General features: G+C 43.7%; 2 protein-coding genes across 3 annotated transcripts in view; both read left to right on the top strand.

Moving 5' to 3' along the window:
* LOC139997837 (coiled-coil domain-containing protein 102A) overlaps positions 1–15,073 on the top strand; it is a 331,009-nt gene that overhangs the window by 241,702 nt on the left and 74,234 nt on the right. The window lies entirely within an intron of this gene.
* The window catches only part of Klu (zinc finger protein klumpfuss), a 70,512-nt gene continuing 60,218 nt past the window's right edge, over positions 4,780–15,073 (top strand). The window contains exon 1 of one of the 2 annotated variants that reach the window (XM_072022696.1): positions 4,780–6,742. In XM_072022696.1, the coding sequence (XP_071878797.1) occupies positions 6,692–6,742 (51 nt within the window). In that variant the 5' untranslated portion in view covers positions 4,780–6,691. Of the gene's footprint in view, positions 6,743–7,510; positions 8,658–15,073 lie in introns of those variants that run through there. The other variant, XM_072022698.1, reaches the window with a different exon arrangement.

The following is a 15,073-nucleotide window of genomic DNA, read 5'->3' as shown; positions in this document are numbered from 1 at the left end:
ATCTTATAACATTTCTTAATTGAAAATTTTAACTGCTTATCTTTCTGTAAATTCATTAAATGAACTAGCTTAACGCAACGACTGTGTGATTAGAAAATTAGAAATTTTACTGTTTTACGTAAATTACAATTAGATATAAATAGCTCTTAAAACTTCAACTGCATAACAGTACACTAGCTTATTAACTTACTAACACGCTAAAGACTATTAACAGCGAGCATCGTTTAGTATGAAAGTGATACTTTTAGAGACTTTGAAGCTTTGAAACCAAGTATAGCTTACAAAATTGAATACGCATATTTTCCTAATTTTTCCAACATTTTCTATTTTTAGACATCAAACAACACATTAAGCATTCTCTTCTTATGGAATTAAGACACGAGTTTTGATTAATAACCGATCGTCGAATAAAATGAATTTCGCTCGTCTTTCGCGGGATCGTGAGAAAAGATAGTTTCTAGATAGACGTTATTAACGGGAAGATTGATTAATTTGTTCAAAAGTGTGGGAGTAAGGTTGGTTCCGATCCCATGGACACTCGAACTGTCACGTCGATCGCAGCCGCTAATGAAACGTCCAATTGTCGCGATGCTGATTAATCGTCGGTCTATCGTTCGGGTGAGATCTCACTTTAATTTAATTGCCATCATCGAGCATACTCGAGGAGGGACGCTGCTTCTTGTTCTCTCCTGTTCCTTCTTCTGACCCAGAGTAGAGAGCTCCGCGTCTCCCTTGACGCGGTGGTTAATTAACTGAAGAGCCAGCAAATGAATGAGAAATAAACTTTCTACCATAACGAAGGATTGCTTGTGAACGATTCGATACTCGTCGGTTGATTTAACGTTATACAGTACCACGAAACGCAGTCGAAATAACTATTATTTAATTTGTGTAAAAATAGAGAGGAGTGGATGGTAAAGCGAAGATTTCCAATAGAAATAAAATTATACGTTTCTGCTAATTTTGGATCATTTAGCATTTGGGTCATTTAGCACCTGAACGTTACAGATTTTCAATATTACCACCCTTACAGTAAAAAATGTATCGAATTAATTAAATTTATTCTAATTGGCATTTACGGTTATAGCTCTATGTTGCAACGAACGTAGAAACTGAAATAAATTATTCTACCAGTTATATCTTTCTCTACTATATCCCACATTTATATTTTCCCACTAAAAGGATCGTTCTTCATCTTTTCCGGCATTCACGCATCGTTTACCATATCAACTCTCGAATTATGCCACGCTGCTTCACAACTCTCCGCGAAACCATGAATATTTGTCTCAAAACAGAGTTTTCGAAAGACTCGTCAAACATAAACACAAACCAAGTGAGAAAAGGCTTATCCTACTTTTCAAATCGTCCATTGAATCCCATTCATCCATAACAATTTAAGCAGACGCGAGCACACAAAAAAGAGAGAGAGAAAGAGATGTTTTAAAGGGGAGAAAAGGAGACTTTTACCTCCGACGCATTCGCGGAATACGGTACACGGCGGCGCCATAGAACATATAGAAACTGTTAAGCCAGAGAAAAGCAAAAGGGAAACGCTCAGTCGAGGCGAACTTCTCTCCTCTATTCACAATTTGCAGACGGGTGAAACGTCTCCGGCTGAATGACACCGGCCGTATAGAGGTTCGTTTGTTTATATCGGCCAAATTATATTAATATTCTAGGCCCGTAGAACACATCTAGCTGCTGGGACGATTCTATGGATTTCACGCGTGCCTGCCATTGCAACGCGCGCAATGCGCACACGGCCTATCGTTCCGTTTCCTTCTCTTCTGTTTCACGCTGGCCTGGCCATTACCATTGCAACAGGAAGATTACACAGTGTCGTTGGTCGCGGCCCGGCAACGCGACAGCGACGCAAGATGAATGCTCCACGCTTTCGCGAACGTGCTCCTTGGGCGGGACGCGTGTTTCTACGCGGCTCTGCGAGACCCGTGCATCCGTGATGAATGCTCTATGTTAACCGAAACAATAATTCAGTTAAGACTACCGCTACGCTAGTCTCGCCTCGATGAAAGAGAGGGAGAGAGTCGTTGTTGGTACCATTCCATATTGCGTTCAGTCTGGTTTCCTTACTGCTGCGTCGGTGTAATGGATTCTAGCTAGTGATAGCAACAAGTTCGACACTTACTGGATTACGAATCCAAGTCAATTCTCGTAGAAAAGTTTCATTTTATTAGGATCTGGGTATTGACTACTTGCGATACTTGGTTTTCTGTATAGTACAACTCCGTTTGTATGAACCTGTCAGGAGATGAACAGTTTGCGGTGCTCAAAAGCTGAATCAGAGTCGACCAATTCGATGGAAGTTTTATCTCGTTATGAACATTTATCTCGCATTATAAAAGCTTGCGGTTGAAAAAGAAATCACTCGACTAACAGATTGAAAGAATTCAAACCTATTTCGTCTAAGTTTGAATCTACTTGAAAGTGCTTCCTTCAGATGCTCGCGTTTATTCCGACGATCACAACAATTTATACGTTCTCTTCTGTCACGGTCGTTGACCAGTTGGTGAGACGAAACTCTCGAAATCCTCGACGAGACCGCACCTCGTGGATTTGGGTCAGTTGAACGATATGCGAGTAGAAACGAGAGTCATTATAACAGCACATCGGTTTTCGACCGGTTGTCGATAGGTTTTCTACCTTTTCTATGCAACACGAAATGATAACCGAGGTAGAAAGGTGGCGCCATGAGAGCTTGAAAAACCGGACGCGTGCTTCGAGGACATGGCGTCGAAGGAACACGGCGTCCTTTCGACGTTTCATCCGCGTAACCTTAACTCTGGTTCTCGCTGGAGAATGACGATGGTGTAGGAGATGAGGGTCTCTCAGCAAGTATAATTATTAGTCACGCTGTGGCCAGAGAATATATACCTGGCCGTGGACTGGTTGAGACCTACGTAGATTCCATGTTATTTTCGCTAATTACATTCATTATCGGATTTAAAGTTAGTAGACCCTTAGTTAGGCGTGTTTCGAACGTCTTGTTGGTCTAACCCAACAACGAATCGGACTGTCTTCCCAACCTAAACTTTATATTAATTGTAACAAATTGCAATCATTATTCTACGTTCAAGCTTTGTATTTTTATTTGATCTTAGCTTAAGGGTTCTGTCTATTTAATCCATTCGCGTACTCTCTGGACTCAACGAAAGATTAAGATAGACAGTAAGAAAATATAACGAGTTCAAACGCGTGGTCGATCGAGCGTACTTAGATTAAGATAGATACCTACCACGATAAATATACCACACGCTAATTAAAGCGATATAATGAAAACAAGCAGATAAATGCAATTATATTTTATCTCGATAAAAGTCGACATTAATCGTATGGAAAGTACCTGCGTATCATGAATAATTGCAAAAATAGGAGAACTGAAATTCGTAGTCGTAGTTTTAAGGGCGTCAGGAAGATTATCGTCTATGAAAATAGTCAAAGAAAGTTCGATTGGAAATAATTTTATTGTCTTGTTTTCTTGGTAGTTCCATACCAAAGCGGCATATTGTCGCAAAGAAGCAAATCGAAACTCTTTTTTGCCCGAATCGACAACCGTATTAACGAGATTCGCGTAGTTTTATCATGGGCAACCGTTACGCCCACGCACGATAACGCAAGCGTCGAGCGTATCGCGGAACAAAAATATTCCACTGGCCGAAAATCGAAGCTTTTGTCGTTGACTGACAGATACTGAGACAAAACGGGAGGAAATCGTTCGAATCGTGTGTCTGGGTCGTTTCGGGTCATCGGCTCGATGCAAAATATTTGCGAAAGCAACGCGAGTCTACGCTAAATCTCAACCGATCCGATGTGTTCTTTTTCTTTTTCTTTCCTATCAATGAAATTTTTTAAACACAATCGTATCTATAAGAACCAACACTGTCGATTACGTATATCGATCATCATTGATGTCCGTGACAATGTCACATCGATGGAAATAGAATTACGATGATAATAACAATTCGCAAGAAAATGATGTATCGTTACGAAGATCGGCGATCTTGATCTTCCGAGACATTTTAGCGAAACTTTCCACGGTCGATGTAAGGAGGATTGATTAGATTTCAGCCAATTACCGCTGTTTCTGTCGGGAGAAATGTTTTCGCAGTGGGTGGCTGACAGAGACAAACAAGTATCGTGACGAAAGCGATGCACCGTGCTGATTCGATGAATTATTATCGGAGAAATAACAGAATGCTTGGGTTACGAGTTGTTTATGATGTATTTCAGTTATGTTTAGATCAACGTTTCATAATGTGACTTTCCAGAAGGAAATTCATTTAACTACAACAGATTCATCGAGTCTAACAGTGATTCTAATGGATGACACGTTGCATCATTTTAAGAACGAACAAGAAGTGATACGATTGAAATGAGAAGACATACATATGTTTCGCATACAAAAGCGATAAAAGTTTTGAGAGAAACGACGAAAAAATCGTTTCTTCTGTTCCGATATCGACGTGTGCTACTACCGACGAGGGAATGGCGCGATCAATGAACAACGTCTGAGACGCCCACACCGAAAGTTACGCAAACAACGATAATCCCTCCATATCGGTATTTATTTATAGATCGGTCGGCTGGCTGGGTTAAACAATTCCTTTGATCGGCTTGCACCGGGTTTTTCACGCCGAACAAAGAAACGCGTACCAGTTCACGTGGAAACGGAATCTCCGTGTTCGACGCGCTAACCTCTTTCCTCTTACGAAACTCGTCGATCGTTTATCCCGCTTCGAAGCGTGAGTTTCATTCGCTAACACGTTTCTAAAATAAGCAAAGCGCACGGATCGAATCGATATCGCGAATTCTCTCACGAACAACCGGACCTGGAAGAACCCTTACACGGAATTCGACAACTCGTCAAGCGATCATCGCGTGCCGATCGCGTGCTGCGTTTCGTGAAACGGCTACTCGATCCGACCACTCAATTACCACCTGCAATATACGTTTGATTAACATATTATATTTACTCTGGTATAATTAATCGGATCGGGTCCGACGATGGCGGCGATTTCACGTCAGAACGAAGGCAAGAGAAAGACAAGCGAACAAGAATGAAAGATTCGCACGAGACGTAAGCTGGATTCGTTCAAGGAAATCGGTCCGCTACGAAGGCTACGAAGATCCTAATTATTATCGAAGGACCGTTGCGTGGGTTTCACTTCCAGACGATGTATCGTCTTCGGTGAAGCTCGATAAATCCGTGCTCGGCTGCTATCAATACATTAATTAAAACATCGGTGCACGGGTGCGGCTGACAGCGCGCTCACGCCCAGCCTCGATCACCCGAACATAAGAGTTCTTATTTTCATCCCTCGTGCTCCACCGATCTTATTTTTCCTCGTCGCAACCAATTTTTCTTTTTCCCTCGAACGAATTCTTCCGTCTACCGTTCGCTCGCATTCCACCACGACTTCTCGCTCTCTACTCGGCCTCATGTACGATGATCACGCGTGTCTTCCGCGTGAATTAATCACGCAACTCTGTTGCATCTTTGCGATGACTCTGCACTGTCCATCTCTGTCTCTACTCAGAGATACGTCTTAAAACGTGCAAACTCTGAATTACGTCGTTAGGTTCGGATTAAAAGATGCTGAACCAACGATCGTTTAATCAAAGAAATTCTGTTACAAGGGTTGCACCAAGTCTGTTCGACGTGTGTACGCAGATAAAACCAAGAGCTCGCAGTCGAACCAAAAGTAAAGGAACGCTAACGCAGAACTAATTAAGATATCCGGTGTACGTGTCGGGACACGTACCGCTGCACCGTGTCATAAATTCTTCGATACGGACGGAACGGTCTTCCACATCCTTCGAGACTCGAGTACGTGATCAAAAGTGACTAGAGATTCCTAGCCGCGAGCGTGTGCCGCCACGATGCAACAACCGTGCACGTACGTAGTCCCGGCTCGGCGATGCAACCAGTTGCATCTAGTTGGAGTAGCGAGTCAATCGTACGAGCTGCGCGACGCTTCTTCGTGCAACGTGGCGCGATGCGTCCCTCGCGTTTTCGAATAGGGGTGGCGGAACTGTTGGCGAGACACGCGAAAGGGGAAGAAAAAGGTGTAGCAGTGGAGAGAGAGGGCGAGAGAACGAAAACAGGGGCTCGTCTTTGGTCTCCTCTGTTCGAATACCTCTTTCAAGGGAGGAGTCCTCGTCGGTGACGTCGATGAGGAAGCGGAGGAGGAGGAGAAGAAGAAAAGGGGAGGAGAGGAATCACGTCGTGGCGTGGGAATCAGAAGGGAGAGACCGCCTCGCCACCCCTCTTTTTGGATCCCTTCAGGGGGCGAGTTTTGCAACCTTCGAGACGCAGTTGCTTACCATGGTAATCGCCGTTGCTACTGCGTAGTCGTTCGCTGCGTGGGCTACCAGTGATGTGCTTGGCTTTATGGTGCTCGCGAATTTATAGCTGCCATCTACGATCAGAGACTGTAACTTTCACGATTCGCGAAACGTGATTTCTTTGGTTCGAAAGTACGGCATTATTCTTTCGGACAATCTTCTGGTGATCTGAGATTTTGTAAAAGAAACAGTGAATGGGGGATGTTTTAACTCGGGGTGTTTTTCATATGACACGTCGGTGTGATCGTTCATAAGGTTTGAAAGTTTGTTCAATTTACAACGGATATTAGTGAACGATCAGTGATAGAATTTTAGCAATGGTGTTAGAATGGTGGAATTGACATACTTCGCGGCGAGTCAAGAAAAAAGGCTCAAAGTGGTGAGTAAACATCTTCGCCCTATTTACTATCGAATCATAGCCTAACCATGAAGTTCACTCCCTTCTATCATGAAACCTTAAATTACGTAATCTAAACGTATCTTCGACCCTTAAACTTAAACATTTCAAACCTCCCTATCAAAAAGTCCACCTATACTCGCATCTCATCGATTCGTCATTGGAAGTGACCGCTGCAGTCACAAGACTGGAAACGGGACGAAAAACCGAGCGAGCGCCTGGAGAAAAACGAGAACGGCGACACGGTCGTTCCAGTGGCCGGGGCAGAAAAGCGCGCGCGGGGAAGACGGTACCCCGCGTGAACTATTCGGAGTAGGGGAAAGAGGAACGAGGGGAGGTGATCCCCTCTTCCGATGACCCTCTCTCTCCCCCACCACCGGCTCGTGTCGCGTGTCCTACCTCCCACTCCTCCTACCACACGTACCGTACACCGACGCGAATCAGCGAAACACACACAGGCGCGCGTGCAAAGGAACGGAGAGAGTCGGTGTGCATCTGCGAGAGCGGTTGCAGTTGGTGCGTGGTGTTGGCGTGCTTGGAGAGGGACAAGGACGTGTGGCCGGGGTAAGAGAGAAGGAGAAAAAAAAAGGGGGAGGGTACTGTAGGTGGGTTAAGGGTGGAGGGGTGAAGGAGGAGAAGGTGGTGTGGAGAGGAGAGTGAGAGCACAGCGGCAGAGGGTACACACCGGTGGCAAAGGGGAGGGGGAGAAGAAGGAACATCGTACGTGTTCCGAGGTGCATGCACGCACTCGTGTGTTGGCGGCCACACACGTGTGGCGCACAGAGAGAGACACACACGCGGCAGAAGAGAGGACGAGAAGAAGAGACGAAGGAGAGAGAGGTGACTCTCCTCGGGGCCTTTAGTTGCCGACTGTCCGCTACTACGCGCGGTGTTACGCCATCCTCATCGTTGTCCTTCTCTGTCTATCCTCGCTGCCTCCTCCTGTCGTCCTTTTCCGTTCTCTCTCCGCGTGTCTCTCTCACCTGTTGCGGCGCGTTTCTTTTAATCCGTGATTTTCGCCGCCCCGCGCCGAACCAAGAAATCTCGTCGATCATCTCGCTACTCTCCGATGTTCTTTTCATCGGCAGGATATCGGGGGTTGACTTTCTCTCGAACACCAGGTCGCCTCGAACGAGCTACACCCGGTGAGTGATACGGGAGACGGTGGATCGAGAAGAAGAATCTTCTTGTACGGAGGACTGAATCCGTGAGAAGGGTGATAAAGTGATGGAATATTTATATCGTGAGACTGTATCGGGAAGATACGTGCTTGAGTAAGAGACTAATTGAAAGGAACGATGTAGATTAACGTAGAGGGATCGGAAGGTCGTGGTGTATTGACAACAGTAACGACAGAAGTTCGAATCGTTGCTCGAAAGCGTCGGTGTTACTTAGCGTATTGTAATCAATCGAATTCCAGGAATTTGTCTACTCGCTAGCTCATATAATTCGTGACACGGTGACCGACAATATTATGAGGACATTAACGAAGGTAATGAACAAAAGTGTGGATACTTGGAATTACGAATAGGCAGTTAGTTACGAAGGTGGTGCTCGATCGAGGAGGATCGCCTGTACGTAAAAGGCAAAAACACCGTCATGACACTCGACCTGCTTGCGTTTAGTCATTTATCGATTCAGGAAATCACGAATTAAAATAATTTAGATCGAAGAATTCCGCGAATTCATACGTCTGCGCGCGTACATTTTTACATAACCACGATCACCGACATAAAATTATTTAAATGGTGTTTGGGAGAACAAGAGACATAAACGAGTTTGATGAAACGAGTGAAGTGGAGTGATAGAAGTGACGTGTGCCTGGTCGAACGCGTCTCTCGTCGCCACGATTGAACGACCGTCGACTAACAGATCCACGCTGCCGTCTGCACAAGAGGTGAGACAATTCCACCATTTGCATTCAAATCCCTTAACCTATATAGCATAAACTTCCTTTCATTTTCTCGCAGATTTTTAAGTTTAATCCTTAGACCTAAGGTTTAAGCCGCTTCGACTACTATCTCGTTGTTTCATTATAACCCACGGAATACCATCTTCTAATTGATCCGTTACAAAGAAACCATCGTAAAACGTTCTTCCCCTTTAGAAAGTCGTTTCGCGGTCACATAGAAATCCGCAGGCTAGATCCACGCGATCGTCTTCGTTGACGTGTAAATGCTGCTGAATACGTCAGTAGTCTTATCAGAGCCAACTATCGAGAGACATGGCGTACTAATTGCTCCGAGACGGGGGTGGAATGTCTGGCTTAACGAGTAAAGTCGTCATTAAGACGAACGGTTGTTTCACTTATCGAGAATCGCTAATTACCGCCACGGTCATCGCGGTATCTCTCTTTCGATCATCGATACCACGTGCTCCTTCCCGTGTCGGTAATTAAATCACTCTTTTGTTCTCTACTACGTTTGCCTCCGCGCAAACCCCCGTTACAACAACGGGGAGAAAGAGCGGCGTAAAACTGTCAACGAGATAAGAGCGATAACTTTACGACACCTTTCCACAAAACGCTATTCGGCGGAGAGAAAATACCTTCAGAGTGATATCATTTACCGTGGAGCGTTCTATCGAGGGCAGCGCGTTTAACGAGCGGTAATAAAAGTATTTAATAAGCAACCGGCGAAATAATTAATTCCAACGATGGCGTTTATCGCGGTCATCGGGCCAGGAATTATATTTAAGGCACCGACCGTTACGCTCCTCGTAAAATTATATAGCAAACGTTTGTTTCCTACTCATTCGTTATTACTAGACTGCGCATCTTTATGGAAATTCATATTTTTATGGAACACGAGTCAAAGAAATAAAACCCATATAGAAATATCTGCCTTTAAGCATCGCAATGGGCATTTCATTTTGCATATTTTATACGCAATATTCTTACGTATATATTATGTGCGCGTTGTACATTTTCGAGTATTTAAATTTCGCAAAAATACATAAGCATTCGCGGTCTAGTTATCGCACAGCTATAATTATCAGCAAGTAAAAGTTCTTAAAGAGAAAAGAATAGAAGAGATACGTATAATAACGAAAGGTACGAGGGGCACGAAACGTTTCGAAAAATGGCTAGTTTAGAAAAATCTCAAGGTACTTTATTAAGTTCCAAACCGATAAGTTCCCGAAGCCAGTACGCAGACCGACTACTGTGTAAATCACATGCCGGGTATGTGGAGTAGAAAAAAAGGTAAAAGGCGAGATAGTGGCGGTACAATGCAGATATGCGTGCCACGGGTAACGCATAATAACGATACTTTCATAATTCTCGTGCGCGCGCGATTCAGACGTTACGTAACTGGCAAATACGGCAAATATCCGTGGAACGTCTCAGAATTGAAACCAGTTGTCGCACGATTCTACGATTTTCTTTCACACGCTTATGATCCACTGACTACCGCTATTCTGCTATGTGCCGCTTCACAATACGTCAATCCAAGTACGTATATATCTATATTTCATTCCGACCAAACAGACCAAAGAAATGAATTTCTTTCCATCCAAATGAATCGAGCTTTTCACCCAACTATATCTCTGTTCCTATTCCATTTGGAGCAACGTAATTGTTACTGTCGATTAACAAGCCGAAGCCCGTAACGTTAGCTAGCTATTAATGAATTTGATTAATTGGCAAGTGGGTTGGCCAGGTACACGTTGTAGTAAGACGTCTCGTAATCACCCGCGTAGGAAGTTGTACCCATACCTTAATATCGTTAATTAACTTATTTTCGAGGCAGCGGGTTGTCAATGTACGTAGCGTTAACAGAGGCAAGCACCTGATCGGAATACGAGCACGTAATCAGTTTGATCCTTGGTACGCGGCAGGATATCCCAACGCGACAGGACAGTTAGAAAACCGGGCATTAAAATACATGGAGGAGCGGTCAGCATGTTAGTCGTTGCAAAAGAAATTCCACGGTCTGACATCGCTACGGTAACATTGTAACCCCGGTTGGTATTCCAGTAGCATAGCAACTAGTGACCGGCAGCGTACAGACAGCGGCATTTATTACGCGCGCTACGTAACGCGCGCTGCGCCGCGCGAGGAATCGTCTCGCGTGCCCGAAGTCGTTCGCTTCGACCCGCGTGTACAAGTACAGCGAGGGTCCGCGTCTTTGATTTTACATGCAATGTGGTTGAATTATGCCACGGCGCCCGGCCTCTCTCTAAGCGAGTAATAATTACTTCGGAAATTACCGCTTTAAAAAATTGGTTAATAACAACTGTTCCTGCGGAACGCTCGGCTAGAGATACTCATCGAGCCTGTTTCCTGTGTTGCGATGAGACGAGTCCGTGCGTCGTCAGCCGGAGGAAGCAAGCTTGGAAAATTTCTTCGCGCATGCAGGCGCAAACAGCCCTAACTACTTTAGGTACATAGATGCGTATCGTACACTTCCTGAAAATCTCGGCCGCTCTCGATCGCGATTGAATCGCGCGATAATTACACGATGCTCACTCGCCGGCTCGATTCTTGGTTCGTTCCTTGAGTCTGATGCAAATGAGCGAACTTTGTCGCGCGACAGTTCCACGCGCGTTCCCGCAGTCTATCGGATTATGCGAGGAAATACACACGAACGGTTGTATTCAAATAAAAATTGATACAAGCTCACGATTACGTTATTTATATATCTACATATGTTACATGAACCGTACAGAAGCTACCATTGATCAACATCGTAAATTGAGAAGTACAGAAAAGCAATGTTACGCTGTTTTCTAATGTACCCCAGAATTTATCATTCTCTTCGTTGAACATTGAATATTAATCGCGCGCTTATGTAGTCAAGTTAAAGAATTAAGAAAAACTGGAGTCGACCAATTTGTCTTCCGAGAGACTCATATTAAATTGTTCTGTCATATTTATCAGAACAGCGAGTTCTTCGCGCATTCGCTGTAACGATAGACTTAGCTCACTGGTGGATCTCCGGACTCGCGTGCGCCGCGTCAGCGCGCAAACACGCGCATACACAATGCACGCTGGTGCGCGATTAGGCGTCGAACGGGTTTCGGTTTTTGCCACCAATCATTAAGCATTCCTGAATTATCGACGTATAGGTATATACAGAGGCGGTCAGAATTTCACTGGCAACGCGTCATAAAGAAATTCCAACGCCGCCGTAACCCCGGTTTCTTCCTGCACCGGTAGCGCTGTGACTAGTGGTTGTATGTAGCCGACCTTATACATATATCCGTCGTATATCACTATGCAGCTCTGTTGCGTGCACGAACTCGTTCGTCGTCGCGGTGACACGCGTGTGCGAGCTGCACCGACACGAACGCTCACACCGGCTCGCGCGTACCGAGTTACGTACACGCGTGCTACGTGCAAAGAACGCGTGTGCGTGTACACGCGTACCCCTAGAGGAGACAGATGCATAGCGCGCACGCATTTACATCTCGACACGCGAGACCCCTTCGATTCTTTTCTCGTTCTCTCTCTCTTTCTCTCCCTCTTTCTAATTGACGTGTTCTCTTGTACTCTCTTCGCAAGTAAGTACTCGTTTGGCTCTATTCTACGATCAACCTTCTTGACCTATTGTTTCGCATTGGAAAATCAGTTTGCGCGGGATATCGAGCTACTTGGCTTAGTTAACGGACCTCGGAAGAATTTTGTCGCTTAGAACGGATTCATTTACGAAATTCATGATAAACGTGTATAAGTACAGGCGAGTATACAGAGATCGATGAATTTGATTCGACCATGGAATGTAAAGTCAAGAGGAATACGTTTCAGACAAACTAGTTGTCGCAGAACGCTAGGTTTCTCTCTTAAAGTTGGACCATAGTACGGATAACCATTGGAGTTTTTGACAATTTTTTATTTTCTAAAAAACGTTGCACTACTGCTCTGGATCCTTATTCTTCTATATCGAAATTCATAGAAAAGTTTCAAACATTAAAGTTCCAAACATACAGTAGGATTTTGTTTATGTAAACTTGTTTGGAAGCAAGTAGTTTACATATGATCGGATTTCATGTAATAGAAGTTCACGTTCAGACAAGTGGATTCAATCAGTATGATTTTATTTAATCAACCACTAATCAAGATTTAATTTTCAACTAGGTGATCCTTGTATAAACGGAGCTCCATTATATTTATAGGTACATTGTCGGATAGTCGTAACATTTCGGTTGATAAACTGAACCTAGAAAAACTGAATTGGCAAACTCTTTTCGATTCAAGATTCTGATATTCTAATTTCCCGATTAGGCGTCTAATATCTACGTGAATGATAATATGATGGTGATCAGAAAAGATGCGTTCGAAGCACATGTTACGTAAGCAGACTTGCAAATTCGATCATCGAAAGAGCAGCTGCTATCGACTCCAAAGAAATAACTATCCTAGACGTTAAATTCTAAATCGTATGGGGAGACGGAAGATGGCCAAGCAGACAGACAAACAGAAAGAGAAAGATTGACAGGCGGAAGGTCCTGGTTGTCCAAAAGATTACGACGCCGCGCCGGTAGCACGTGCCCCATTCAAGACAAGTTGAAGGGGAACCACCCTCGTAACTTAACCTAACCTAATCCAACCTCCTTGCCGTGGCTATTCAGACCGTGACGAGGCAGGCTTCTTTGTGACCCAGGTTCAATCCAAGAGCCAGCGATTCAAACGTCTCTCCATCTCCGTTCCTTTTTCTCCTTTTTCCTTCCCGGACCTCGGCTTTCTCACTTTTTTATCGCGCCACGCATCAGGAAGTTATAACGTCTGCCCTTCGAACTTCTGGCTTTTGATTCTCGAATTCAGACAGCCAATTAGGATGAAACGACGAAGAAATAAAGAAGAGAAAAGGAGACACGACACTAGCTGTTCGTGTTTTCGAGCGAAGATAATTCACTTTCGCAGTCGATGATTTAGTACTAGAATAATCAAAGTTCTGAAAATGAGTAATTTGGAATATTTCATAGAAATGATCTAAATGTGCTACGGTATTTTTTCCAAGTTTTCTTACGAACGATCTTGATAAAGCTTTATTTCTTCCTTTGCGTCATGTATCTTGTTCTACAAGTAGCTTTCATTTTTATTTCTTTGATACGAGTTATATAATTGAACTTTAAATAACGATGACGAAAGTTCAAAAATTGCTGAATCGCCTCTCAATTGCAACAAGTTTCCAAATATCGTATTAGAAATATCGATGTTCCAATCTCGTCGTTCATCGCCGGTAATTGTTTTCAGTGTTTCAAAGGGCAACGATCTTTAATAAACGTCAAGGAGAATCGACTACACTTTCGTCTCTTTGTCTGTCATGCAGGCGCTTCTTCAAAACTCTGCTTACGTATCGGGAGCCACGCACTAAGCGGGCAATTTGTCAGTGGCAAACGGTTTCACGCTCCTTCGTGTACATAAATCACAGGAAGTTTCGGATAGTTAGGCCGTTTACACGCCCTTCAGAGTCCACGGGACTCCATTTACGAGCGTCTTGTGAAGCGAGTACCGCTTTTGCGACTCGTAGTTCCTTCGAGTTTTCTTCAGAGGGGAGCGAAAAGTGCCAAAAGGTTTTGTAAGAATCGGCCACCCGCCGCCGCTGTTTGCCCCATTTAAGAACGACAACAATGCCAACACGCCTTCAGCTTGTAACGAACACCAACGTCACTGACCACTGACCAGTCAAAAATGGTATATACGAGCTCGTATCTCATCGCCATCAACAGAAAGAAGAAGCGGATCGAACGCTTTTCGAAGAGAATAAAGAATTTTATGACCTCTTTCGAACCAGGTTAGGCTCACTTTGGTGACCGTTTAGAAACGTGTACCAAGAATGACCATCTAATCTGTTACAAGCTTCTTTCATCACGTTTATCCTCTGTTTTCGGCTATAACTAGATCTAAAAAAAGGTCTTTCATGCAATTATCTGTGAATAAATAAACATATACAATATTCTATGAAAATTGATCGAGTCTAATTATTCAATCACTCGTGCATATAGTAAAGATATATTACTCGCTAATAATTACTCCCAAAAACCCACATTCTTTCGAACGATAGCAATTTGCCATTACTTTCTAAATTATTAAATTTGCTCATTTCTTTTCTTTTTGGTTAACCAGTTTGCTGCGCGTTTGATGTTCGATACCTGCTTTATATTGTACAATTTTTACGGAGATTATAGAGAAAAGATATGGTTATATGAATGACCTTTTGATTTTGATTATTCGGTTATTAAAAAGGCTAAAATATTTGTCAAGAGAGCCCCATGGCAGATTTAACGAAGAGAGAAAAAATGAGACTTGTCGTGTCTTTTCGCTGTGATCTACATTTGATATGAATTATTATATATCTTTTCACAACTTCT

The sequence above is a fragment of the Bombus fervidus genome, chromosome 2 (assembly GCF_041682495.2).
Source record: "Bombus fervidus isolate BK054 chromosome 2, iyBomFerv1, whole genome shotgun sequence".
In the NCBI taxonomy this organism is placed as follows: Eukaryota; Metazoa; Arthropoda; class Insecta; order Hymenoptera; family Apidae; genus Bombus; species Bombus fervidus.
This window is presented reverse-complemented; position numbering and strand designations above follow the sequence as displayed.